The sequence below is a fragment of the Arabidopsis lyrata genome, assembly GCF_000004255.2.
Source record: "Arabidopsis lyrata subsp. lyrata unplaced genomic scaffold ARALYscaffold_6, whole genome shotgun sequence".
Lineage (NCBI taxonomy): Eukaryota > Viridiplantae > Streptophyta > Magnoliopsida > Brassicales > Brassicaceae > Arabidopsis > Arabidopsis lyrata.
Genome location: NW_003302550.1, coordinates 11,073,643 through 11,101,140, shown reverse-complemented (window position 1 = coordinate 11,101,140; position 27,498 = coordinate 11,073,643). Strand labels below are relative to the sequence as shown.

The following is a 27,498-nucleotide window of genomic DNA, read 5'->3' as shown; positions in this document are numbered from 1 at the left end:
GATTTATACACAAAGAATTTGAATGCTCGTCTTTACATCCATTGTAGATTGGCTGACTGGCAACGTCTAACATATCATATAATTGTTTTGCATCTAGGTTTGGTTATTCATGAATATTATATATATGATGTGCAATATTTGTGGTGGTTTCATGAAATGCATAAGTAACCATTTCATGATCATGGTCCTGAGCATGATAATCAAATTAATGCAAATTATTTGGAGTTTGCGACAACGAGATAGTTCTTGTAGGGATTTTCAAAACTTGGGGAAGATTAAAAATTATTTTGTTGACTCGGCAAAATGGTACATGGAGCTAAGTAGAAGCTTTTGCGCTGGATCTTTTTTCAAAGGTATCAGCCAGGGGCGGACGTAGGTAGAGGAGACTTGGGACACGTGCCTCACATTCATTTTTCAATATTTTTTTTTCATTTTCCAAACTAATAAATATGTTAAAATTAATAAATTTTGTAAAAAATTATTAGGTTATGTCCATGTAAAAATAATTTCTTAAATTTATCAAATTCATTAAGGTTGTGCCTAAGCTTATGCTTTCGGGTTTTTTATCGGATTTGATTCTGATTTTTTTTGGATTTGGATAATTCGGGTAGAAGAGTCTATTATTCGTTCGGGTTTTATGACTATTCGGTTCGGGTATGTGTTGGATTTGGAACAGTCAGAAAAAAATCTAATAATTGTTCAATTTTAATAAAAATTATTTCAATTTAAATAAAATTTGGTTAAATTTTTGCAAACAATTATACATTTTTGACAAATATAACTAATGATTTTTGGATATCTAGGTTGTTTCAAATATTTTTGTTCATTTGGTATTTTTAATCAAATATAATATTCGATTTCGATTCGGTATGGGTAATTCCAGTACAAATATTTAGATTTTGTACCGAATTTAATGAATATTTGTTTTGGTTTCAGAATTGGAACTTTTGGACCGGTTTTTGAATTTTGATTTTAATACCTAAATCTAAGTGTGCCCCATGTAAAGTAGATTCTGGATCCGCCACAGGTATCAACTACAAATTTGTTGATAGGAGAGATCCTATTGTCCTCGACAGAGAGGGAATATAAGTCAGACATTATTTTCACTAAACCTTGGCAACTAACAGTTCAATAGACATAACATACTTACATAAAAATCTAATCTAAATGGTGAAAAAAATATATTTTGTTTTGATATGATAAAGGTTATCAGATATTAATTCTTACTCTTAGATTGATCTTGCAATTATCTATCTAAGTAATTAAAAAAAAGTCATACGATATTTTTCATGTTTAGTTCTAATAAGCAATTAATATACCCTTGAGTTTATACTTTAGTCTATTTACACTCAGACCGACGAAAAAGATATACACTCAATCAAATTTTGCTTAAGGAGATTTAAAAATTACTTAAGTGGGAGACAAGTAATATAAAAATAACTATATGTCTATAACAATTAAAATATACTTTTATAAGAACTATTTAAAGAAAACTTTTAAATTGACTCGAATTATATGTTTTTTTAATAAAAATATTATAAAAAGAAAAATAACAAAATGATGTCTAATCTCACGTGAAAGGGTTATATGGTGGGATGAGTTTGGATCGATATTAATATGGGATGGTATACATGGGTGAAATCCTAGAATTAACAATCAAAATACAACTATATAATTTTTTTTTTTTGTTTTCATCACGATTATATAATCTTAAACACTAAAAAAACAAATATTAACAAAACAAATACAACTTTAAATTTAAAGTTTTTAGTTATAAAAAAACAACCATGTGGGGTACCGCGAGGTAAAATCTAATAATCATATATTTCTTTTATTATGTCATTAACCAAAACCTAGAAAAATAATGGTCGTTAAACAAAGACAAAACCAAACTGAAGGAAACTTGAATGCAGTCTTACTTAAAATATGCATATTCGACACATTTCAAACACTGCAAACTGATATTTAGTATGTGGTATTTGACAAATTTGTATAAAGTTTGCACGTTTCACTGGATTCTAAAAACCAATTCGACAAATTTGCGTAACGTAAATTTTTACATAAATCGGGAACTACCTTAACTACAATATATAAATATTTACTAGGATTTAACCCGCGGTAAATTGTATTTTATGTATTTTATATAATAATTTATAATTTATTGGATTTTGAAATTCACAAATTAAAAAAAATTATTACTCATTTGTTTATTTTATATTATAATTAATATAGTTGAAATATATAAAAATTGTTTTTGAGTTGTTGTATTTGTTACCTAAATGTGTTACGTTGTATTGATGCACTCAGAAGATTTGTAAGTGTAGAAGTGTAGTGTTAATATTGGTAAGCATTTATAATCATGGACTATTATAATAATTTGATATTATTTTGTATCTAAAAAATTTACCCCGGTACATTGCGGGTCGATTTTTTTAAACGAAAAACTTTAAATTTTGTGTTATATTTGTTTTGTTAATATTGTTTGGTTTGTTTAGTGTTTAAGATTATATAATTATATTTTTTTTCTTTTTAATTCTAAGATTTCATCCGTAGTATACCGTCCTGTATTAATATCGATCCAAACTCGTCCCGCCATATAACCTCGTCTCGTGAAATTAAACAACATTTTGTTATTTTACATCGATTGAGTAATATATGTCCTTTTTAAAAATTTGTACCACATCATATATTGAAAAAAATTATTATTTTATCAATTATATGTATTTTATATAAATTCAAAATAAATTAAATATGAGATCATATAAAAGTGAAAGAAGAATCATATATTAATGTTTAAATTAGGTAGAGTGGTTTTAGGAAATTAGCAATTAATCGAATTTAGAAACAAAATCAATTTGTTACTATCTTTTGAAGCCACGGTTTATAAAATATTTTCGAAAATAATTTGTAATATTAATTAATAGAAAACATTTATGACAATGGCATTCTCTTGTAAATAAGTGGCAACTCCAGAAATTATTTCATATTTGTACTTAAAAAATGTATATATAGATGTAAAACTTAAATTTACTCCAAATCACTGTCTAAATCTCAATTTTCTTATTTATATCACTTTCTAAATCTCAATTTTCTTATTTATTGTATTAAAGAGAGGAACTTAACTCTTTAATCTCAATCTCAAATTGCAATTCTTCTTGTTATTTCAAGAGTTTTTATATTTTGAAACAATATATTCATATATTTATTCCATTTTACATTAAATATCACTTTAGAATTGAAATTTTGTTTATTATCATTTTGTATCTGTAAACATTTTTTTTTATATAAAATTTATGCATACGCAATAATTAATTTGAATTTCGGCAAATTCTTAAAAGACGACTGAAAATACAAATATTCTATTCTAAATTCCTAATTATTATTTTCCCTATCTCCCGTTTATAGCTCTGTCTTGTGTTCTCTCCTCGAGCCCTAGCTTCCTGATCAATCGTCACCCTTGTCGATTTCTCCAAACCCTAATTCTGAATCAGAAGAGAAGTTGGATGCTGAAAATATGAGTTCATTCTCGATCACTCGAAAGAAAACGCCATTCCAGAAACACAGAGAAGAAGAAGAAGCTCGGAAGAAGGTGAGTTCAAAATCTTAATCGATTCATCGCTTTTTTCGGTAGAATTTGAGAATTTGTTCATCGGAGATTGATTTGATTAATCGATCTTAATCGCAGAAAGCGGAGGATGAAACGGCTCGTTTGTATCAAGAATTCGTGGAATCGTTTCAAGGGGATAATGCAACTACTAAGACTTTTGTTCGAGGTGGGACGATAAATCCTGGTGACAAGCCTAAGGTTGATTCTGAAGGTTAGTCTTTGAAAGGCTTTTAAGTGTTGTTACCTCTTGCTTCTCTCTTTGTGTGTACTTTGTTCTTCTTCTTTTTTTTGATGGTGTCAAATGGTTAGAGCAATGTTTTGTTTTATATTGGGAACACATTAATAAGTGTATGGACCTTTTTTTCTATGCGTTCGCGGATGGCAGGTGAAAAGTCCAAAGATGGGGGTTCGGTTTCAAAGAAGGGGAGTAGGTAAAACTGATTGCTTTTGATTGAATCAATCTTGTGTTGCTATCGTAAACAGAACGAGTTTGGCCGCTCGTTGATTTTGCTCATGAGTTACACTTTTGATAAGGTTGTTACGAGGCTTGAGCAAATATTATTAATCCTGTTGTAACTAGCTGAGGTCTCATGCTTTATTGGTAAAAGTTTTGGGTCGTAGGAATGATGTTCTTGGGTATTGCTTGATAAGTTGATAGCCATTTTTGTATTCTTGTTATATAGAAGATTATCGTCCACTTAATCTCTGTAGGTATGTTCCCTCTTTCCTTCCACCACCACTGGCATCTAAGGGTAAAGAACCAGAGAAGAAGGTCAGTAGCATGGATTTTGTCACTGTATTTCTTTTACTGTAATTGGTTTTTTCGTTTGAGGCGGCAACAGTTTAGTTATACGCTCATTTATTTCATCTTTATAGAGGGAGGAGGAGAGGCCTAGGGAGAGAGAAAAGGGAAAGACTCGAAATATAGATCATTTCATGGAGGAGTTGAAACGTGAACAAGAAATGAGAGAGAGACGAAACCAGGATCGTGACCGTCAGGGTGATAACTCGGTTAGTTCATCATACTTTTTCGCACTCTTCATCGGTGTTCTGCTCTCAAATTAACTCTGGACTCCCTGCTTTCTGTATTTAACTTATTCTGTCTTCAGCCATCTAGCCGCTTTGATGAGCTACCTGATGATTTTGATCCCAGTGGAAGGCCAGGATCGTTTGACGATGGTGACCCACAAACTACAAATCTATATGTTGGGAATCTGTCCCCAAAGGTGTTTTTTCTTTTCTTACTTGGATTCGTGTGTTGTTTTCCCTCGCCAATGTTTTCTTAATATTCATAAGATATGATCTTTATGCTCACGTAGGTTGATGAGAATTTCCTTCTGCGCACTTTCGGAAGATTTGGACCCATAGCCAGTGTCAAGATTATGTGGCCAAGAACAGATGAGGAGAAGAGGCGACAAAGAAACTGTGGCTTTGTTTCCTTCATGAATAGGGCTGATGGACAAGCTGCAAAAGATGAAATGCAAGGTAAGCTAGCTGCTAGCCTCTCATCTCTCTAGGACTATCTTTGTAGCCTGGGCTAGAAAGCGTTTGCTAGGTAGAGGCAACATGTGTGATGTATGATATACACGATTAAAATGGATAATTGAACAGGAAACGTCTTTAGGCTCTATACTTTGTAATAGCATATTAGTTTGAGTACTTCAGTTCAACAAAATTTGAGTGGATTCATATGTGCAAAGCCTGTGTCAGTGTCAAAGACATATGTAACCAATATTTGATACAAGGCATGCATTGGCGTTAAGTTTTAGTCACCAGTACTGCCTTACTCTAGAACTTTGTCTTTTGTTTCTTCATTGATGCAGTTTCTTCCATCTCTTCTTTCTTCACTATTACTGCTTTCTTTTGGTACCTTTTTCTTTTTTGATCGATACATATACCCCGTGGTTGATCAATGTTGGAAGCTAATGACCTTTTTGGCAATATTGACTAGTCTATCTGTCTATGGTCGACTGGTTTTGTACTAACTATACATCCTGATTGCATGTGACAATGTTAAAGAAAGTTATGAAGGAAATTTTCCAATTTTACAGGGATCATTGTGTATGAGTATGAACTGAAAATTGGATGGGGTAAAGCAGTTTCTCTACCGTCACAAGCATTACCCGCTCCTCCACCTGGACATATGGCTATTCGGAGTAAAGAGGTTTGTGATGCATCCTGTGCTGCTCTTCTAGATACATTTCTTCTTTAATTCTATTAACTAACCTATGAATGGGCCTGATCTCTGAATTTATTGGTATTTCCTTGCCACTTTTTGCACAAAAAGTTCTTGACTGCCAGTTTTATATCTGTTTAGTTTAACTCTAAAACTTCATATGTTTTCATTGGCAGGGCTGCAACTTGGTTTTTTCTGGTCAAACGGGTCCACCAATTATAACTTCTGTTCCAAATCAAAATTCTGAGCTGGTATGTACACTTGATTCCACATGGCTTGAATTGGTTCTTTATAAGTTCTATATGATATTCGTGGAGGGCTTTGAATTACTTTATAGTCCAGAAATGTTACTGTTAAGTTTCAGAATTGATCGTCTTTATTTCTTAAAGTAATGAAAGACAGAAGCAGAACTAAAAAACGAACTTGGGATCAATTCTATTCATAGTGCATGCTCTACTTTCCGAAACCCCTAATGGCACTAAACCAGTCCCCAGATACTCGAAACGTCTCAGTACTTAATGCTTCTCTTGTTTGTAATGATCCTGGTTCGACTAACTTGTTGATGTGGCACCTGTAGTTGACGACACTCTTATCAGCTGCCCGTCTTTAATAATCTTTTTCCAACTGTACTTCTGTTGCGTTGAACAGGTTCTTACCCCTAACGTTCCGGATATCACTGTTGTTACCCCTGAGGACGAGCACCTCAGACATGTGATTGATACATTGGCTCTCTATGTTCTGGATGGTGAATGTGCTTTTGAACAAGCTATCATGGAGAGGGGCCGTGGGAATCCACTGTTTAAGTTTTTGTTCGAGCTTGGCTCAAAGGAGCATACTTACTACGTCTGGAGACTCTATTCCTTCGCTCAGGTACATTTGATTGCTTTGTAACTAGGCATATCTTAGATTCTCCTTGTGCTTTACATTGTCATATGCTGATTGCATATTTTTGCGTTGTTTAGGGTGATACACTTCAAAGGTGGAGGACAGAGCCGTATATCATGATAACTGGTAGTGGAAGGTATTGAACCTTGCCAACTTTGAAACTGATCCGGGTTTTCGGTTGGGTTTACTTTTGCATATGACATCTGTTGTATTAACACTGTCTATGTGCTCTTATTGTAGATGGATACCGCCACCACTGCCTGTAACTAGGACCCAGGAGCACGAAAAAGAGTCTGCCAGCACATATGCAGCGGGAAGAACCAGGGTAATATTCTTGCAGTCTCACTTCTGATTTATTTATTTCTGTTTTTTGTTCACTAAGTTGTTCTTTTGGTGTGCGGGATACCTAACACTGGCTAATTTTACAGCGTGCGGAAGTTGAGAGGACTCTGACCGACCCTCAGAGGGATGAGTTCGAGGACATGTTGCGTGCTCTTACTTTAGAAAGGAGTCAGATAAAAGAAGCTATGGGTTTCGCTTTAGATAATGCAGATGCAGCTGGAGAGGTATAATATCTTTTATTTCAGTATATTTAGTTTTACAGAAGATCATATACTTCATAGATATCATTCAGAAGCTTCAGCATATGTTTTAATCCTGATTTGTTATGGAAATATCTGAAGATTGGTTCGTTTGTATGCAGTGGTAAAAAAGCATTATACCCCTAAGCATATTTTTAGAAAAATAACTTGTTATTGGACCAAAATCAGATGCTTTTCCTCGCAATTTATTATATCTTCAGATGGTTTTTTCTAGACACCACAAAAAAATTCTGAACAGAATTACTCGTTAATAAAATAGATATTCAAATGCCTCTTCCTACTTATATGTGTACTTATCCCACAGGTTGTTGAAGTTTTGACGGAGTCCCTGACTCTAAAAGAGACATCAATTCCAACCAAAGTTGCTAGACTCATGCTTGTGTCTGATATTCTTCATAATAGCAGTGCCCGTGTTAAAAATGCATCTGCATACCGAACCAAATTCGAAGCAACTCTACCCGATATAATGGAAAGCTTCAATGATCTGTATCGAAGCATAACTGGAAGAATTACTGCTGAGGCTCTAAAAGTACTGGCAGAAAGAAAAATGATCTTTGATAGTTTTCCTTCCCTTATAAATATACTGTTCTAAACTCATTCTGACTTTTTGCAGGAACGGGTTCTCAAAGTACTGCAAGTATGGGCAGATTGGTCTCTCTTTTCAGACGCATACATACATGGACTACGATCCACATTTCTCCGATCAGGAGTCTCTGGTGTTACCTCATTTCATTCTATCTGCGGTGATGCACCTGAAATAGAGAACAAAAGTTACGCTGACAATATGAGTGATATTGGGAAGATCAATCCAGATGCTGCACTGGCAATAGGCAAAGGAGCTGCAAGGCAAGAGCTGATGAATTTACCAATTGCTGAGCTTGAGAGGCGTTGCCGGCAAAACGGACTCTCTCTTGTAGGAGGTAGAGTAATGATGGTTGCCCGGCTACTAAGCCTTGAAGACACAGAGAAACAACGTGGCTATGAAGCCGTGGATGAAATTTCAAAGCATCCGCAAAACCATTCAACTTGGGAAGAAGTTAAGAGTGAGCGGGAGCATATCAAGAACAGCTACGCAGAGGTTGAAATGAAAGAGCCTATTAATCTGGCCACGACAATACCAATCCCACAGCCTGAGCTGAAAGCCTTTGTGGGAAAAGAGAAGAATGACCTCATATTGCCAGCTTCAAAATGGGCGAGAGACGATGACGAAGCTGATGATGAACAAAAGAGGAGCTCCTCTTCAGGAAGTGACAATACTGGTGGGATAACTTTCAAGGCCGATGACGAGGATCTCAAGGGAAATGATTGTGTCCGTGCCCAACCTGACAATGGAATGGACGAGGAACAAAGGTATGATCAATGCATCTCCTTATGAAAAGATATAAGCAAAGTAACTTAAGCAGGCAAAATATGGATTAAAAACACCAATTCGCATTATTGCTTCTTGTTGGTGCTTGATCATTGAAAACAACAAAGAATACCTCGAAATAGTTCGAGAAAAAAGTAACATCAGGGTAGTCTATGTTAGTGAGGAAGGTGTGTTTGTGAACTTCAATTGATTTGGTCTTTATAAAGCTTTTGGGCATAAGCATCAATTGTATGTACCCAAATGTGTCTAACCCATACATGAGCTTGCACCAGTACTGTAAAGTTTACAAGAAAATATGAGTACTTACTTTTACTAGAAGTTGCTATTCAATTGTATAATTTGAAACTCAATAGACTTCTCCCTTACTCTGTTTTTTGATACTGCAGACAAAAGCGTAGACGCATAGAAGTTGCTTTGATAGAGTATCGTGAAACTCTTGAGGAAGAGGGGATGAAAAACGCCGAGGAGATAGAGAGAAAAGTAGAAATCAACAGAAAGAGGCTTGAAGTTGATTATGGCTTATCCAAATCTAACGAGGGCAACAGAAATCGTAAGTTTTTAGTTCACACCCAACATATACTCTTCTTTTGTTTTGGGAAAGGTTGTTAATTTGATTCATGTCCATTTGATGCAACAATGGGAGAAACTTGGCCACCTTTTTGCAAATTCTTTAGCTCAGTTTCTTATACTCACGTGTAACTTAGGCATTACACATGTGTGAGTGCGTCTCAAACACTATTGGTGTTTCCAACTTAAATTTAGGGCAAGTATTTAAAGCTAAGTTATTTCCAAACACCTGTTCTGTAGTTTGCCTTTCTTTTTGTGTTGGTGATTAAAAAAACTGGAAATTTGAATTACTAGTTCTGAAGTCCAGAAGTTTGACAATGATAGCTAACAACTAAGAACTAAATGCCTCCTTTCATAAGTATTAGTTTACTCTATTGGAGTTTTGCTGGTTTTGACCTTCGTGTGCCATGTTTTTTTTTTTATTTAGCTTTGTTTTTGATTAAAAGACAGTTCTTTTAGGTTTCGAGGGTCCTTTTTTGTTTTTTGTTGTCTTCATCACGGACACTGGCAGCACCTGTGTATCCGTGATACGGCCATGTTCATGTTGATCCAATTGACCCTTCATATAAATTTACACATTGATTTTAACTGCAGAGAAATCAATCATAGAGCGGAAGGAGACGCGTGAAGGTTCACAAGAATCTTCTAAAAAGCGACACCGTGGGGAAAACCAGAGCCAAAGTCCGCCACGGAAATCATCAACCAGGGAGAGGGAGAGAGATCATGACTTGGAGAGAGACAGGGACAGAGAGAGACATAGAGACAGAGATAGGCAACATGATTTGAACAGGGATCGAGACCGACGTGAAAAGAGTTCAAGCCACGATCGAGACGATCATGATAGAAGCAAAGAGAGAGACAGGGATTGGCGCAGACGAGGCACGAGATGATGATGATGTTATTAGACTTGTTTTCACCTCATGGTTTGTTCTCTGCATGACTGGAAGAATTTAACCTTTTGTGTTTCTAAATCCAGAAGATATGTAGAACTTGTTCTCAGACACAGCTTGTAATTGTGTATCCCAATTTCTGAAAGATTTCTCACTCATTGTTTCTTCTGCAGGATTCATATGGTTTTTTTCTTATGAAACTTCCTTAGATATAGAAGTAAATAGGGTCTCGATATCACAAGAGATGTTTCTTCTATACCAAAAAAAAAACACAAACTTATGTATTCAGTAAAATTGCTCTTTGCAGCAGTACAAGTGAAGTTCGTATAAACTGCTGGAAAAAACTGAAGCATTTGCTTCAAACATTATAAGAGAATACTGTTGCTATCTTCTATCAACAGCCTGAACAAGAGATGCCAATTCCAAATTCCGAGTTCCTTCTTTTTCGTTTTCCGAATCTTCTGATTCTTCGCCCATTATCTCATCCGGGAGCTTGAAAGTGTTCTGATCTCCTTTAGGCACAAGAAACAGAAAACAGAGCGGCAAAAGTCTCATGACATTCCTGACCAAAACCGCGAGCCAGAGGTTATGAAACTCAGTCCGAGTAACCTTGAGGACGTGCAACAATATTCCTCCGAGCCAAGACGAGGTCATGAGGCCTGCATTGTCAATTGACATAAGCAATGCAAAGAACGTCCCTTCGATTCCGTGAGGACAAAGCTTTGAAGTGAGGACAAGCAGCGGCATCCATTTCAGGCGTCCAATCATTTGAGAAACTATCTCGTCCACTACTATGAAGAGATAATCCGGTAAACCAAATTTTAAGTTGAGACGTAGCACAAGAATGAGGTCAAGCATTCCGGATAAAGCAAAGAGAAGTTGAGTCCACAAACAAAGGCCACGGAACGGATGATCCTTAAGGACTAGTTGGTACAGCGTTGCTCCTAGAATCGATCCGATTGAACCAATTGAGAGAATGAAACCAACCGTTTCCTAAAACAGACCAGAAGGGTTCTCAACATATTAGGCATTTTGGAGTAAATTTTGATAAATAGAAACTACTTGTTTTGGAAATACCTGAGCAAACAAAGGACCATCCTTCGAATCTGTGAACCAATAGAAGAGACCTTCATGAATGTTCAAACCAAGAGTAAGGGAAATGTACATATACAAACTCGGCCGCCACACATCTGAGCATTTCATGGTCCTCCACATCGCTTTCCCTGCATCGGTAAATTTCTGGTTTACCTGAAATGAGACAACAAGAGTCAATACTCTCATGTTGGTAAGAATTCAAGAGAGAATAGAATTACCTGTTTGTAAGAAAAACCAGGAACATGAGGCTCACTAAACACAATCCCGACTACTGATACTAATGCGAATGGGAACGTCAGCAAGCCAAAGACTCCCTAATGACGCAAAACAAGCCAAACACAGCATTAGAGAGGAATCATGAATGACAGAGATCACAGTAGACAGACGACTCACTAACCTTAGAGCCAACAATATGAACTAAGATGCCACTCATAAAGAAACCAAGAAGTGCTCCAATGGAAGAGCTTAAGCTACATAAGCTCTGCATATCCGATGCAAGAGAAGGGTGTTTGATACTATTGTAAGCAGTGCAAGCATCAATAGTTACATCGGCAATCGCCATTGCAGCACTTGATATTGTCATCCACAACAGTGCCAAGTAAAGGTGTAGATTACTATGCAGTGAAATAAACAACAATGAAACCACTCCAAGCACCCCTGCAAAACACACAGTATAATCAATGAGAACTTTGCAGAGAGTTTGATCCGATTTCTAGCGAGTGACATTTACCTGCTAAAATGAAGTAAGGACGTCTATGGAAACCAAAGATAGGAAGAACATCAGTGAGAATGCCCCAAAGAGGCTTAATGATCCATGGAATCTTAGTGATTGCAGTGAGAGCTTGAGATTCAGAAGGCTGAACTTTTTGAACATCTTTCATATAATACTCTGTAGCTACACGACCTAATGAGCCACCAAGCCCTTGGTTTATACCGTACAGTGAGACCACACCAAACACAAAGCTCCAATGAAGCTCTGAAGACAACATCTTTAGCCACCGCACAGGACCACACACCACATTACGGAAATTACTTTCTCCTTTGACCACATGTACGGATCCACCGTTTTCAAGGTTTTGCTCTTCTTCTACTACCATAACTGGTTCTAGGGAAAGATTCAAGATTTGGCTCTGGTTTGAGCTCAAATGTTGAAACTTTTGATGTGGGTTTGGTTTGAACTCTGAAAAACAGATCCGAGGACAAGAGTTGTTTGAAGTTGGTATCTCTTGGATTGGATTGAGCTCAGATCATAAAAAAAGGATGAATCTTTTTGATGTAAGCAAGTCAAAAAACAAAGATTTGGGAATCAAAAATGATGAATCTTGAATTAAAGCTCAAGAAACAAGAATGGAATCGGCAGACATTAAGCTTCGTTGACCTGTTTTCGTATGAACAACAAATACCCATTGAAGAAGAAGAGAATGAAATAAAGAAATGAAAGGATAAAACTCAGATCAAGAGAGACGAAAGGAAAAGGTCAAAGCTTTTGCTGTTAAATGTTTGACAAAACACACATCTTTGTTTTGTCTCTTACTAAGAACATTCTTGTCTATTTTCTTCCCCAGTTTTTTTTTTATGCAATTTTACCTCAACGATAGAAACTTTTTTATTTCATTAGAAGAAATTGTATGATTTGTTGATAATATTAATTCAACAAAGATGAAATGGAATTAAGCTTGGTTTTGCATCAAAGTCACCTAATACTTTAATACTTTTGACTTTTCTTTCGTTACATAAGAATTTGTTTTGTTTTTTTCTTGTTGAAGTCATACATAAGAATTTGTAGATCTGTAACTAAAATTACGTAAACTTTAAATACAATGTATCTCAAAGAATTTAAGTTATGTATATGCATTGCATTATTTGTCTTCTAAAGTTCTAATTCAGCATTTCCCAAAAAAAGAAAGAAAGAAAAAATCTAAAGCTTTTCAAGATAAGGCAAACAATGGAACAGCTACAAGTAGTTTTGTTTTTTTTTTGAACATAGGAACTTCTCTTTTAATACGTGTTTGGAAATCGTTGGATCAAAAATAGATCTTGTCACCACTACTTCTTCTCCACTGATTATGAAATACCAAAAAGCCCATTTTCATTTCTTTATAATAAAAGAAAATAGATTCCAGCATCTTTGGGATGTTGTCAACTTTATTGATAATTTATATAGAAATAGACAAAAGCTTGCCACCAACTACGAACTGTTGTTACTCATTATTACTATATTCTATTTTATGAAATACTTGAAATTGATAATGATATTTAACTTTTGGAAGTTATTGTAGTGGTTGTCATTGATAAACCTATTACAAAATTTTTAAAAAAACTTCTAGGTATCTTTAGAAACTATGAATCTTTTTATAATTTCTTTTTCGCAGATATGAATCTTTATCAAGAAAGTTTTTCTTTTATAAATATAATAATTTCATTACTAGAAAAAGAATGAAAAACGAGCAAGTCACTCTCACTCTTCGTAAGTGTATGATAATCTTGTTTATTAGGGCCAAAATTAAATTGATGATCCTAAACTAAAATAAATCCGTCGTAAAAGAAATTTTTGAACCAAAAAAAGGAAATATGATTACATAAATGATCATAAAGATCGAAGAGACATTACCAAACATTTAATACTAGTTCTCGTAATTTGTCTCATGCATCCATATGTGTTGTACTTGTACATGTATATATAAGGACATGTTGTAAAATGGAAAAACAGCAGATCTAAAATGGTAAGTCAAATATAGCAATAAGCAAATACTTCTCGTCGATCGGAGAAGGAGATTTTTCATTCTCTTTGTCTCTAGTCCAAGCCTTTGGTTCTACCACCAAAATAAGTGCAACATCTCTTGATATTATAGTAAATCTAAAACCATCAATAATTTTGTCTATTTTTTTAATTATTTTCAATTATCATCTAATTTAATATATAATCATTACATAAAAAGCGAACGTGGAAGAGTTAGAGAGAGCTTGCTGAGTTTATCAAGTTTTCGTTTTCCGAATCTTCACCCATTATCTCATTCGGGAGCTTCAATGTGTTCTGATCTCCTTTGGGCACAAGAAACAGAAAACAGAGCGGCAAAAGTCTCATGACATTCCTGACTAAAACCGCAAGCCAGAGGTTACTAAACTCAGTCCGAGTCACCTTAAGGACATGCAACAATATTCCTCCAAGTCAAGACGAGGTCATGAGGCCGGCATTCAGAGCCGGCTCAACGTTTATGAGGGCCACAAGCAAAGGAAAAAAAAAAGGCTGCTTCATTATTGCTTTTTGCAAGACCAAGGAGGAAGAAGAAGAGCAAACGACGTCTTAATTAGGTTTTAAGGTTTATTGCTTTTCTTTATTAATATTTGTTTAAGTAAAATCGTTTTATTTTTAATCTCAAAGCTTTCTTATATTATTTTTCGTTTTATTTTAATGTTTTGTTTTAAAAAAACGGAAAAAAGAAATAAAAAAACTATTATGTAGACTTGAACCGGAGACATGAGACATTATTCTCATAAGAGCAGATCACTAGACTAAAGGAACTTCTCAAAAATATGGGGCCGAAAATTAACTATATTATTTGAGGCCTCAAGCCAATGCTTCATGGGTCTATGCCATGGGCCGGCTCTGCCGGCATTGTCAATTGACAATAGCAATGCAAAAAAGGTCCCTTCGATTCCGTGAGGACAAAGCTTTGTATTGAGGACGAGCAGCGGCATCCATTTTAAGCGTTTGGTTTGATCATCTGAGAAACTATCTCGCTCGTCCACTACTATGAATAGATAATCCGGTAAACCAAATTTTAAGTTGAGAAGTAGCACAAGAGTGAGGTCAAACATTCCGGATAAAGCAAAGAGAAGTTGAGTCCACAAAAATATGCTATGGAACGGATGATCCTTTAGGACTAGGTTGTACAACAATACTCCTAGAATCGACCCTATTGGACCAATTGAGAGAATGAAACCAACCGTTTCCTGAAACAAACCAGAAAGGCTCACAACATATTACGCATTTTCGGGTGGATTTTGAAACTAGAAGCTGCTTGTTTTGGGATTACCTGAGCAAACAAAGGACCATCGTTTGAATCTGTGAACCAATAGAAAAGACCTTCTTGAATGTCAAAACCAAGAGCAAGGGAAATGTACATATACAGACTCGGCCGCCATACATCTGAGCACTTCATTGTCCTCCACATCGGTTTCCCTGCATCTGTAAATTTCTTGTTTACCAGAAATGATACAACAAGAGTCAATAATCTCATGTTAGTAAGAATTCAAGAGAGAATATAGTTACCTGTTTGTAAGAGAAACCATGAACATGGGGTTCACTAAACACAATCCCGACTACCGATACTAATGCGAATGGGAATGTCAACAAGCCGAACACGCCCTAATGTCCAAAAAGTGAAACACAGCATTAGAGAAGAATCATAAATGACAGAGAGATCACAACAAACGATTCTCTAACCTTGGAGCCAACAAGATGAACTAAGATGCCACTCATGAAGAAACCAAGAAGTGCTCCAATGGAGGAGATTAAGGTCTGCATATCCGATGCAAGAGAAGGGTGTTTGATACTATTATAAGCAGTGCAAGCATCAATAGTTAGATCCGCAATCGCCATTGCAGCACTTGATATTGTCATCCACAACAGTGCCAAGTAAAGGTGTAGATTACTATGAAGCGATATGAACAATAAAGAAACCACTCCAAACACCCCTGCAAAAATACAGTACAAGACAATATAAATTTGTATAGTTAAATAAAGAGACAATTGCAGAGGCTTTGTTCCGGTTTCGAGCGATATTTACCGGCTAAAATGAAGTAAGGGCGTCTATGGAAACCATTGATAGGAACAACATCAGTGAGAATGCCCCAAAGAGGCTTAATGATCCATGGAATCCTAGTGATTGTAGTGAGAGCTTGAGACTTAGAAGGCTGAACCTTTTGAACATCTTTCATGTAATAATCTGTAGCTACACGACCCAATGAGTAACCAAACCCTTGATTTATTCCATAAACTGAGACCACACCAAACACATAGCTCCAGTGAAGCTGTGAAGCCAACATCTTTAGCCACCGCACTGGACCACACACCACATTAACGGATCCGCTGTTCTATTTCCATAACTGGTCCTGTAAGGAGTGAAAGATTCAAGATTTGGCTCCGTTTTGAGCTCAAAACTTTTGATATATATGGGTTTGGTCTGAAAAACAGATCCGAGGACAAGAGTTGTCTGAAGTTAGAAGTCTTGGATTTCTTGGATTGATCTCAGATCATAAAAAAGAGGAATCTTTTGACGTAGGCAAGTTATAAGTCAAGCTTCGTTGACATGCTTTTGTATGAACAACAAAATGAAGAAAAAGAATATAAAAATAATTAAAGAAATGAAAGGATAAAGGGAAAAAGATAGCCGACTTATATATGACCACATCTCTCAATTATATCAGAATACAATGTATCTGAAAGAATTTAATTTGTGTATTCTAATTCAGTATTTCCCAAAAAAAAAAGGAAAAATATAAGCTTTTTCAAGATAAGTCCCAAACAAAGGAACAGAAATAGTTTTGTATTTCCTCTTTTAAATACGTGTTCGGAAATCGTTGGATCAAAAGTAGATCTTGTCACCACTACAGTCTCCAATGATTTTAATATACCAAAAAGCCCATTTTCATTTCTTTATAACAAAAGAAATATATCCCAGCAACTTTGGGATGTTGTCACCTTTTATTGATAATTTGTATAGAAATACTGAAATAGACAAAAAAGCTTGCCACCAACTCATTAATTGATTCTATTTTATGAATTACTTGAAAATGATAATGATATTTAACTTTTGAAGATGTTGTTATTTATAAACATATTACTGATAATATTTATCAAATATGATTTCATCATTATATAAAGAATGTAAAACGAGCTAGTCACTCTTCCTAGGTAGTAGGTATTATTACTCTATGATAATCATATTTACTAGATTGTTACCCGCGGTACACCGCGGGTTAATTATTTGATTTTTTTTGTTTTTTTATAAACCGATGAATTTGTTGTATATAATATTTTTTGTTGTACATTGCGAGTCACATGCGTTGTAACTAAAAATAAAAATTTTTAAGTTGTATTTGTTTTGTTTAGTGTTTAAAATTGTATAATTGTATTTTGATGTTTGACAAAAAAAAAAAAATTGTATTTTGATTTGTTAATCCCAGGATTTCACCCGTGATATATTATCCCGTATTAATATCAATCCAAATCCGACCCGTCCCACCATATAATCATGTCCCGTAAAATTAAACATCATTTTGTTATTTCTTTTAATAACACTTTTATTTAAAAGACATATAATTCGAGTCAATTTAAAAGTTTGCTTTCAAATAGTTTCTATGATATATATATATATATATATATATTCAAATTAGTGTGTGTTTTTAGACCAACCCGTAAAAATATTTTAAAAATGTATATTAAAATACTAAATAATTGTATTTTGATTTGTTAATTTTAAGATTTCACCGTGGTATATTGTCCCGTTTTAGATAATTGTAGAAATTAAGAAAATATCTGAATGACTCAATTCCGGGTCAGAGTAAAAAAAAAAATACGACCTGATTAAACGCGCAAATTTGTTTTTCAAAAATGTTAATATAGATTGTACACATACTTTTTTCTTCATCGATTGAGTAATATATGTCCGTTTTAAAATATTTGAATCATAGCATATGCAGAAAAAAATCGAATTTTTTTATTAAGTATATATATTTTATAATAGTTCAAAATAATATAAATATAAGATCATATAAAAGTGAAATGAGAATCATATATTTATGTTTTAATTAGGTAGAGAGGTTTTAGGAAATTAGTTCAAATTTGTTATATTAGCATTAAATAATCATATTTGATTTCTATATCTATAAAAATTGTAGAGAATATGCCATAAATAAAGAGTTTAGGTATAGTAATTAGTTGAGAAAATATATATTTTTTAGATTTTATTGATTAATTTTTCGTTTTTTAGATTTGTCAAAAATAAGGAAAGATCCGATTGAAGATTTCCGGGTCAAAATTAAACAAAATTTGACCCGATTAAAAACCTCAAAAAGTGTTGCAAAAATGTATAGTAGATTAGGGTCATTCATGATCCTAAACTAAAACTAATCCGTAATAGAAAGAATTTTTGAACGAAGAAAAACAAAACAAGAAGTTTGACTCTCTTCTTTATAGAATATGAATGGTTCTTCCTTTAACCAAAAAAAAATATGATCATGGTTTTCAACGACGAAAAACAAATGAATAGTTTTTCAAAAGTACATAAAATGATCACCAAATTCGAAGAGACGAATTACAAATTCCAATATTTAACACCTAAGATTCTCTAAATTTGACTCATGCATCCATATGATGTGTATATACATGTGTTATATGTATAAAAGGACATGGTGTGAATTGACTAAAACATGCAACTGATGAAATGGATGTTCACGAATCTAGAAGTCTAAGTCGATATAGCAACGAGCAAAAAATACTCGTGGTGGGAGAAGGAGAGTTTTCATTTTCTTTGTCTTTAGCCAAAGCATTTGGTTCTGCCACCAACATCACTGCAATATCGCTTGATATTCGAGGTAGTAGTATATCTAAAATTGTCAATCATTTTCTAAATTTTGTATTGTCAAATATAGAAAACAATAGCTTATCAACTATCAAGTTTGGCGATTATGTTATGTATGGTAGAGGAGCTAGGGCGTAACTACAACAATGGAAAAGTGAACGTGGAAGAGTTGGAGAGACTTGGATGCACGGTGGTCCGCGGTGTTAACGTACACTCCATGGCCTCAGACGATCGCTTAGCTCATTACGACATAATCATCTTTAATTTTCCTCATGCAGGGTAAAATTTTGATGAGCTTCTTTCAGATCTTATCAAAAATAAGATATTTGGAGATATTATAACAAGATCTCGATATTTGCTTTGAAACTCTGGATTTAATTTCTGTTCCGAACCACTTTTATATACTGTATAATTTTAAAAATATATGTGAAATATTTAAAACAAGGTAATATCATAATTAAATAGAGGAATATATATTGTAGAAAAAAGGTTTTCAAATTTTTACAAAAAAGTATGAATCTTTTTATATAGTAATAACTTTTTTTCTTATGTATCTGGATACATGCGGATAACATGATTTCTAGGTGGATATATATGTAGTTATGTACCATGTATTCAAATTTCCTGAAATTTCAGAAGTATCCGAATTGAGTCCATCCCTTATCGTATTTTTGTATGTTTATCCTCGGTATATATTCAACATTTGAGTGTTCAATTCAAAGGAAACGTGATAAGGTATTTGGAGGATTTATGGAGAGTGCGAGAGAGATGATGAAAGACGAAGATGGAGAGATTCATATCACTCTAAACACACTACCTCCATTTAACAAGTGGGATATAAAGGCTCTAGCTGAAGAAAAGGGTTTGCGTTTAATCCAGAGAATGCAATTCACTAAATGGGCATTCCCAACTTACTCCAACAAGAGAGGAAGTGGAAGTAACTATGATTTTATCTATCCTATCGGATCAGCTATTACTTACATGTTTAAGAAATAGCTTCTCTTTTTTCCTTGTTATGTTTGGTTTTAAGTTTTTAAATTTCATTCTTAATAAAATATTATTCTGAATAAAATTTCAAATCGTAAACCGTAAATCTCTTGAACCGTAAGCATATATATGTTGCATTTATCAAGTGCCAAATCTACATTTGAAAAAAATTTGTAATATTGTAAGGTATTCGTCTAACATGATACATTTGCTAAAACACTTATCAAAGTATTTATAGTTGCCAATGTCAGGCGAATGCCTAATGTATATGAAGTAGTAGGTCAAGCTCTATGCATGAGCTCATGGATTCTTGCATCAAGATACTCTTCAGTTCAATAAATCATCATAGCTTACAGTGACGACAAGCAAGAATTGTAACACACGCAATAGTAAGGATTAAGAACAATCCACCATTATTCGATGGATCTTAATTTTAATGATCATACAATCATTAATTTCGTCGCCTAGGCGGCCTTTCCTCGGAAGGATTCGTCCTCCGTGGGATTTATATTATAGGCGCTCTTGAAAAGTTGACGATTGAATATACCACATGATGCGAAAACAATCCGAATAAATATGGTTGGTAGAGAGGATAGACTCATCTTTGCCAGTATTTTTTTTTTTGTTTCTGAATCAAAGTAACTTATCCTTATTTTTAGTAAATTTTTGGTTACTCCTAAAACATAAACAGTAATTTCATAAACTTTTACTATGTTAAAAAAAAAAACTCAATATTCCAATATTAATCTTTAAAATTTTCATATTACCACCCCAATCGACAATGGGTGGACAAAAGAAAGTAACAAAAACAGAATCTCAAATCTTGTCCTATTCGTGGAAATAAAATACTATTATAACTAATTATTTTATTATTAATTTTCTTCATTTCAAATCTCATCTTCCATCGTCGTTTTCTTCCGCCACACCCATCATTCTCCGCCGTCGCTTCTTCTCATCATCATCATCATCATCATCATCAACTACAAACGCCGACGATAACTCCATATGACAAATCCTAGCACCACCAATCAATCTCTCCGGCAACTCCTCCTCCGTTTGCGCTTCCACAACAAAACAAACATCAACCATCAAACTTGTAACATACCCCAACATCAACCTCACAAGCGCCGTCAGAATCGGCGAGCTACTAATATCAACATCAACCTCAAAATAATCAACTCCTCTATAATAACTACATTTCACACTCTTCCCAACAACAAACGCACCAAATTTCCCAGCTGCTGCTTTAACAACCCAAGGACCTTTCACAACATTGCTAATGATTTTGAATCTCTCGTCGCGAAATGAACTGTCGTCTACATTGATGAATTTGTGGAGGAGTGAATCGGAAGGGATTGGTTTTTGTGTTGCGAAGTAGAAGACAAAGTTGTAGTGTTCTTTGCCTGGGATCTGGAAATTGACGGCGAAGATGAAGCTACGAGAATGGGAGGTTTTGAGTGCGTGGATTACACGGTTATCGGGACGAGAGAGGATGTGATCGAGTTTGTTTGTGGTGGATTTGAGCCAGTCTACGGCGGCGAGAGAGAGGAGATAATCGCCGCCGGGAGATTTTTGTTTTGTGGTGAAGTAGTTATGGGAGCGGAGAGAGAAGACGTTGCCTGGTGGTGAAGCCCAGCCGTTGGTTCCGGTTTCGAGATCTACGTGGCGGAATGATCCACCGTTGATTGTTTTGGTTATCCATTCCGGTACGGTGGTGATTGATTCGGTTTTGGCTGGTTTGGAGTTTTTGTTATCGTTGTCGGTGGTGGATTTGGTTTGGTTCATGGCGTGTGGTGATTCGTTGATTTCTCTATGTGGTTGATTATATTCGAAGTGGTGGGATCTGATCCCTAGCCAAAAAATGGGATTTTAACACGAGCTCTCACTATCACTGGGACCATTTTGTTTTTATGAATGTCACACTATTAATTCTATTAAGGATCATTTAGGTGAGTGACCAAAAAGATAAATGAAATTAAGAATATAGCACACTAATTTTAAAAACAAAGAGAATAACCATAAGATATATAGAGAAATGACAAAAACACCCTTAAGTATAGCACACGTATATAGGAAAAACGGTCTATTTCCCCACGAGAAGTATCGCATCATAACAGATAGAGCTCATTCTTTGACCTCGGTCTATATCTCCATGAAATCAAAGTTGTATTCCTATTTCTCCCCGAATCGAAAGTTCTATAGCTAAATGTCCCCGAATCTGGGTTATATCGGTTTGTGCTTTAAACCCAAAGTAAACCGTATACCAAACCACTAATATTTGATTCTCAACTGAATTTAAACATGACCCAGCCGTAAATGCTCCGATATCATCTTCTTCTTCACCGGATTCTTCAAACAACAAAAACAATCTTGAAAAATTTGATATCAAAATTACAAAAGCTCATTGGAGAAATTCATTGTAATTAACCAATAATCAAATTCGATGGTAATAAACTTACAACATCCTCTCCCTATAGCCACCAAATCATATCAGTTAAATCGCCGGAATTCGTAATCGACAACGACTGCAATCCTCCACATAAAGCTACGCCATCGAACCTCCATTCTGTCCTAGTGTCAATGTTCTTAGCTTCTTGCATTTAGAATTCTATGCCTCTAAAGCTACACCACTATGCTTCACATCACATCCTTCACTATGTCAAGAACCAGCTCCTCTAGATTCGGTAAAACTGAGAAAACCTCAATTAGCATCTCCGCCGTGACAGCACACTCTCCAGCTTCTTCACTCGTTTTCTTCTTCAACAATGTTGACATTCTCACATCCACTCATCTCTAACCATCAAGGTTAGATCTCTCCCTTTTCTCTCTTTATATTTCTTGTTCTTGTTTTGTTTCTCTTCACATACATAAACGATTTGATCTTTAAGAAAAAAGAGAGATTTTCTTTAATGGTCTACATTTTACTAAACTTGGATACTCTTCTTACAAAACACACACACATACATATAGTGGAGTGGTTTTTCTCCACTAGACCATACTTTAAGACTTATGACAACCACTCTATTATGTTGGAATTCCAACTCCTTAATTCACTCTTACACGACACCTTAGACTAATACAACATAACACTTTCCTTTGTTGACTTTACTTTTTCCATTTTGTTGTTTTGTTTAACAACTTCTTCTTCTTCCTTCGATGCTTCTTCCTCTGTTCTTCATCTTCTTTTTCTCATGGATTCTTCTTTTCTCTTTTGTAGGTTCAATCAAGGATACAATTCCAACAAACAACCTCCGGATCTCCGACGGCGTCTTCTTCCCACACAAACGACGGCGGTCTCAACAAACGTAAGATTATCTCAAACAAGATCAGATCGTTGGAGAAACTTATGCCATGGGAAAGAAAAATGAGTTTAGCAATGATTCTAAAAGAATCGAATTTGATTACAGGTCGAGATGGTGTTGATGGGATATGCTCTCATTTTTTTAATTTGATTGAATGTGGTCTTGATTGTTTTAAAAAGTAGTGAATTTGCTTTACATTTTGATTTGAATCATCAAGATCCACCTTTGTGTTGATTTGATTTGTTAATTACAGACAAATTTGTGTCTATGATGTGGCTCTGTTTGTGGTTTACCATTGGGGTTTCGGCACTATGAAGCTAAATTTTTTTTTTTACCAGCTCTATGAACCGAAGCGGGTAAAATCGGGTTTACTCCGGTTATAATTAGGTTTACTTGGTTTGTTTATCAGTTTTGTATATAATAAACCGATTAAACCCAGCTATGTGGGGTTTTAGATCTCGAACTTTTGACTCAGGGACATTTAGCTATAGAACTTTCGATTCGGAGAGAAATAGGAATACAACTTTGATTTCATGGAGATATGGACCGAGGTCAAAGAATGGGCTCTATCTGTTATGATGCGATACTTCTCGTGGGGAAATAGACCGTTTTTCCCACGTATATATGCTAGTAAATGTGATTTATTTTATTTATTTTTTCTTTTTTTTTTGAATTTTTTTTTAATCCACTATCTCACATTTGTTTGGTACATAGCTTTTAAAATAAAATTAATTTAACTTTGTGATCCTATGTAAAAAAAAGTAGAATTTTTTCTGAATATGTCGTTGGTTGAATTATTTAAAACGGACATAAATTTTTTAAATAGTGAATGGTGTTTGTAACTAAAAATATGGTGTACTATACATAAGCACACAAAAATAGATATAGTACTATATTATTTCCTATATATTATACTTAAATCAACTTTTAACTCTAAAATACTAAACCCTAAATCCAAAAGTCTAAACCCGAATCTAAAATATATCTTTAAAAACGGTATTAATAAATTTTAAAATTAAAATAATGAATTTATTTAGAAAAATTGAATAGAACATTTTAGTGTTCTATATAGTATGGTGACGATAACAAAGAATACAAAATAGTACGCATGCTAAAGAAGGAACACTATACCCTAAGTGATACAACATAGAGAACCCAAACGACAAAGTTAAACGCACAAAAAAAAATATCATAACTTAAATACACAATATAGAAAACCCAATTTTTCGAGAAGATGTTATACCTAAAAGATAACCAAATATCTTTAATTAAACGCATGTGAAAGTATCAATCCAAAGAGCAACCAAAGAGAGATCAAAATTTCAAATCTATCTTAAAAATATATACATTTTTTTCTGAATGAAACATAGTTTGAATTTTAACAATAGGATGTGAAAAAATTATAATAGTGAATAGTGTTTGTATTTAAATACAAGGCGTACTATATAGAATCTATATGAATAGAATGTTGTACTATACTATTTTCCACAAATCTAAATAAATAAATCTTTAACTTTAAATATTAAACCTAAGAACCTTCACTCAAACCAAAAACATATGTATAAAAAAGAGTGTTATACCCTAACAAATACAACATAGAGAACATAAAATGCTGAATTAAACGCACGACTGTTGGTGTCGGATCCCGCAGTTCGGATCCGGCCCGGAAAGATAGTGGATCAATGAGACGAAATAGGCCGTCGGCCCGGTCCAGGGGACGAAAAGAGCGGCCCAATAAGTTCAAGCCCAGTTCGAGTAAAACGGCGGAATCCCGCGAGTTAAATGAAAGGCGGGTCGCACGGGATGTGCGAGATCGGGAAGATTCGAAACGGAAGCAATAATGGAGGCGAGATCTGCGGCTTGACGAGCGACTTCGGTTTCAAATCATGTAATTATAAATAGGAGACAAAAACCATTGTAGGAGAGGACGGATTTTCTTGAGCAATAAACGAATACACATACTTCACTCTTTTATTTTCTTTTTGACGATTGCTATTCGAATTAGCAAGGCTAGACGACCCGATTTACATCTTAAAATTCGTATTGCGGATTCCGACATCCACAATTTGGCGCTAGAAGGAGGGGATTTCTAGTCTTTTACTCCAGAATATCAATCGGAAAGATGTCAGACGTAGCGGATCCGGCTTCAGTCCTCGACGAGATCAAAAAGTTGCTTAAAGATCTGTCCGAGAAGACCGACCAGCAGCAGCTCGCCACCACTGCGTTGTCTGAGAAGCTTTCAGCATTTGAAGAGCAAAGCGGCAGCCAAATCGTAGTCCTCACAGCGAGTTGTTCCGAAATCAGGTCAGCCCATAATGCTTATGCGGATCGGGTTGATACAATTCTTGCAGGAACTTTGCGGACCAGCGGACCTCGCGGCCATTTGGACTTTCATGGTCCGAACGTTTCGGAGGTTCAGGATCCTAGACTCGTTTCCCCGAGCAACGTACTCCCATCTTCTTTGCCTCTTGGCTCTCAGAGTGAACCTGGAGATGGATCCCGTCATGCTCAAGCACCTCCAATTTTGGCCGGCGGTCCTTTTGTTCTAGCCAGAACACCTCTCCCCATTCATCTTGGCAGCACTCCGCATCATCCTCAAACCGAGTCCCATCCACCTCACCTTCCGGTCAACCCGGAAATCCAGAGCTTACAAAATCAGATTTGGGAAATGAGTTCGAGGGTTCATCAAGCCACCAGTTCGGCTCCCAAAGTCGATAGAGTGATCGAGGAGACGAGAAGGACTCCTTTCACTCCACGAATTGTAGCCCTGCGCATTCGAGACCAAAGGAAGGTCAAACTTCCGGGGTACGATGGTAAGGGAGATCCCAAAGAATTTTTAGCGTCTTTTCAGGTTACCGCAGGTCGGGTACATTTGGAGCCAAACGAAGTAGACGCAGGCTTATGCAAGCTCTTCGCCGAGAACCTATCCGGGCCGGCTTTGACCTGGTTTACTCAACTAGAAGAAGGATCGATCGATAGCTTCAAGCAACTATCCACTGCTTTCATCATGCAGTACGGATACTTCATCAAGAGCGATGTAACTGATGCCCAGCTGTGGAACCTCTCACAGGGAGCCGGAGAGCCGCTCCGGACTTATGTCACCTCTTTTAAAGAGATCATGGTCCAGATCCCAAACCTGTCTGATTCCGCAGCAATTGCTGCACTCAAGAATGGTTTATGGCACGAATCCCGTTTCCAGGAAGAATTGGTTGTTAACCGACCAGCCACAATTCAAGACGCCCTCCATCGGGCAACGAACTGGATAAACGCGGAAGAAGAGCGGGCCGCTCTAGCAAAAAAGTTCAAGGCAGCTCCGAAACCTGCTCAACTTCTTCCTCAGAAGAAGCCTGTTCAACCTGAAGTTCGAAAGCCTGGAGCTAGCACATTCTCAGTGGGTCGGGAGGAGCCAAAGGTTTCTCCGAAGAATTCGCCTACGAAGCAGTCTTTCTCGCCAAAGAGCAAAAACGGCGCTTTCCCGAGTAACAAGTGGATTCGTGACCCAAACGCCTACTGCGAGATCCACAAGGTCAATGGGCATGCTACGAAAAATTGCAAGGCTCTAGGGAGGTTACTGGCAGCCAAGTTCGCATCCGGGGAAATAGCCGAAATCGACGTTTCGGAGCTCGAACCAACTCATCCGTTGGAACATACAGTAGCAACAGAGGAACCGTCTCCTCCCAGCAAGAAAACCAAAAGGATCCAGTCCCCTGATGTTTTTAAAGGACCGAAGAAGCAAATCCAGGTGATTATGGGGGGATCTAAGCTCTTTCGGGATTCCATTAGTGCGATCAAGCAACACGAACGGAGGGCAACCCCCCCGATTATCAAGAAGGCCAGGCTTACTGAGGAACAGTTACCCGAAGTAACATTCTCCGAAAGCGAAACCAGTCAACTTGACAAACCACACGATGACGCTCTTGTCATAACACTCGATATTGCGCATTGCGAAGTATCTCGGGTTCTCATTGATTCTGGGAGTTCGGTGGATTTAATCTTCCTCGATACTTTGACAAGAATGGGGATATCGAAGCGAGATATAAGGGGGCCACCATCGCCTTTGGTTTCCTTTACTAGCGAAACTTCAATGTCGTTAGGAACGATTGTGCTCCCGGTATGCGCAGAAGGCATAGTCAAAATGATTGAGTTCACGGTGTTCGATCGTCCGGCTGCTTATAATGTTATCTTGGGAACACCCTGGATTTATGAGATGAAAGCAGTACCTTCAACGTATCATCAATGCTTGAAATTCCCTACGAAGTCCGGAGTAAAGCAAATCCTGGGAAGTCAGCGAGCTGCGAGGATGTGTTACATGTCCAGTCATAAGCTTAAAATTCAATAGCAACCACAGTTCGAGGTGCCTGCAAATCCCGTCAAAAAAATAAGCAGTGACCTCGTGGAGGCAGTGGTAGTTAATGAGGAGTATCCAGATCAA

General features: G+C 35.9%; 5 protein-coding genes and 1 long non-coding RNA gene across 10 annotated transcripts; 3 read left to right on the top strand and 3 right to left on the bottom strand.

Moving 5' to 3' along the window:
* Positions 1-3,372: 3,372 nt before the first annotated feature.
* On the top strand, positions 3,373-10,254 carry LOC9308206 (protein RRC1). The gene is made up of 17 exons (XM_002874191.2): positions 3,373-3,589; positions 3,686-3,818; positions 3,993-4,038; positions 4,319-4,379; positions 4,484-4,618; positions 4,717-4,833; positions 4,927-5,092; positions 5,659-5,771; positions 5,960-6,034; positions 6,432-6,653; positions 6,746-6,804; positions 6,909-6,993; positions 7,097-7,234; positions 7,575-7,799; positions 7,884-8,620; positions 9,026-9,189; positions 9,801-10,254. Exons 1-17 carry the CDS (start codon positions 3,515-3,517, stop codon positions 10,094-10,096), a joined length of 2,847 nt encoding a protein of 948 aa, XP_002874237.1. The 5' UTR covers positions 3,373-3,514; the 3' UTR covers positions 10,097-10,254.
* Positions 10,255-10,310: 56 nt separating this feature from the next.
* LOC9310304 (probable folate-biopterin transporter 2) lies at positions 10,311-12,793 on the bottom strand. Its single transcript, XM_021021019.1, has 5 exons — positions 11,922-12,793; positions 11,589-11,848; positions 11,410-11,505; positions 11,174-11,344; positions 10,311-11,089 (listed from the first exon to the last, which is right to left on the bottom strand). The coding sequence occupies exons 1-5, from the start codon at positions 12,286-12,288 to the stop codon at positions 10,481-10,483; spliced, it is 1,503 nt and encodes a 500-aa protein (XP_020876678.1). The 5' UTR covers positions 12,289-12,793; the 3' UTR covers positions 10,311-10,480.
* Positions 12,794-14,629: 1,836 nt separating this feature from the next.
* Positions 14,630-16,530, bottom strand: LOC110227277 (probable folate-biopterin transporter 2). 5 transcript variants are annotated; one of them, XM_021021020.1, is made up of 5 exons: positions 15,982-16,530; positions 15,639-15,889; positions 15,465-15,560; positions 15,229-15,390; positions 14,630-15,145 (listed from the first exon to the last, which is right to left on the bottom strand). In XM_021021020.1, the coding sequence occupies exons 1-5, from the start codon at positions 16,238-16,240 to the stop codon at positions 14,705-14,707; spliced, it is 1,209 nt and encodes a 402-aa protein (XP_020876679.1). In that variant the 5' UTR covers positions 16,241-16,530; the 3' UTR covers positions 14,630-14,704. The 5 variants fall into 5 exon arrangements, with proteins under 5 accessions (XP_020876679.1, XP_020876680.1, XP_020876682.1 ...); XM_021021021.1 differs by having other exon boundaries at positions 15,054-15,228; positions 15,317-15,390; positions 15,982-16,528; XM_021021023.1 differs by having other exon boundaries at positions 15,054-15,228; positions 15,317-15,380; positions 15,982-16,525.
* A 2,109-nt stretch (positions 16,531-18,639) lies between these two features.
* Positions 18,640-19,870, top strand: LOC9308205 (uncharacterized protein At4g26485). The gene is made up of 3 exons (XM_002874190.2): positions 18,640-18,790; positions 18,900-19,056; positions 19,500-19,870. The coding sequence occupies exons 1-3, from the start codon at positions 18,640-18,642 to the stop codon at positions 19,771-19,773; spliced, it is 582 nt and encodes a 193-aa protein (XP_002874236.1). The 3' UTR covers positions 19,774-19,870.
* Positions 19,871-20,481: 611 nt separating this feature from the next.
* On the bottom strand, positions 20,482-21,713 carry LOC9310303 (protein ENHANCED DISEASE RESISTANCE 2-like). The gene has a single exon (XM_002872089.2). The coding sequence runs from the start codon at positions 21,547-21,549 to the stop codon at positions 20,659-20,661; it is 891 nt and encodes a 296-aa protein (XP_002872135.1). The 5' UTR covers positions 21,550-21,713; the 3' UTR covers positions 20,482-20,658.
* Positions 21,714-22,575: 862 nt separating this feature from the next.
* Positions 22,576-23,400, top strand: LOC110227804. The gene is made up of 2 exons (XR_002331488.1): positions 22,576-23,069; positions 23,172-23,400. It is a non-coding gene; the product is annotated as an uncharacterized LOC110227804 (long non-coding RNA).
* The last annotated feature ends 4,098 nt before the right edge of the window (positions 23,401-27,498 follow it).

Excerpts from the sequence above, each read along its gene's own strand:
- LOC9308206 (XM_002874191.2), top strand. The coding sequence starts at position 3,515 with ATGAGTTCATTCTCGATCACTCGAAAGAAAACGCCATTCCAGAAACAC. Across the intron at positions 4,039-4,318 it reads GTTTCAAAGAAGGGGAGTAG|GTATGTTCCCTCTTTCCTTC; the intron begins GTAAAACTGATT and ends TAATCTCTGTAG. Across the intron at positions 4,380-4,483 it reads GTAAAGAACCAGAGAAGAAG|AGGGAGGAGGAGAGGCCTAG; the intron begins GTCAGTAGCATG and ends TCATCTTTATAG.
- LOC9310304 (XM_021021019.1), bottom strand. The coding sequence starts at position 12,288 with ATGGTAGTAGAAGAAGAGCAAAACCTTGAAAACGGTGGATCCGTACAT. Across the intron at positions 11,506-11,588 it reads TTCATATTGTTGGCTCTAAG|GGAGTCTTTGGCTTGCTGAC; the intron begins GTTAGTGAGTCG and ends TTGCGTCATTAG. Across the intron at positions 11,345-11,409 it reads CTGGTTTTTCTTACAAACAG|GTAAACCAGAAATTTACCGA; the intron begins GTAATTCTATTC and ends GTCTCATTTCAG.
- LOC110227277 (XM_021021020.1), bottom strand. The coding sequence starts at position 16,240 with ATGTTGGCTTCACAGCTTCACTGGAGCTATGTGTTTGGTGTGGTCTCA. Across the intron at positions 15,561-15,638 it reads TTCATCTTGTTGGCTCCAAG|GGCGTGTTCGGCTTGTTGAC; the intron begins GTTAGAGAATCG and ends TTTGGACATTAG. Across the intron at positions 15,146-15,228 it reads ATGGTCCTTTGTTTGCTCAG|GAAACGGTTGGTTTCATTCT; the intron begins GTAATCCCAAAA and ends GGTTTGTTTCAG.
- LOC9308205 (XM_002874190.2), top strand. The coding sequence starts at position 18,640 with ATGGATGTTCACGAATCTAGAAGTCTAAGTCGATATAGCAACGAGCAA. Across the intron at positions 18,791-18,899 it reads AATATCGCTTGATATTCGAG|AGGAGCTAGGGCGTAACTAC; the intron begins GTAGTAGTATAT and ends TATGTATGGTAG. Across the intron at positions 19,057-19,499 it reads TTTAATTTTCCTCATGCAGG|GAAACGTGATAAGGTATTTG; the intron begins GTAAAATTTTGA and ends TTCAATTCAAAG.
- LOC9310303 (XM_002872089.2), bottom strand. The coding sequence starts at position 21,549 with ATGAACCAAACCAAATCCACCACCGACAACGATAACAAAAACTCCAAA.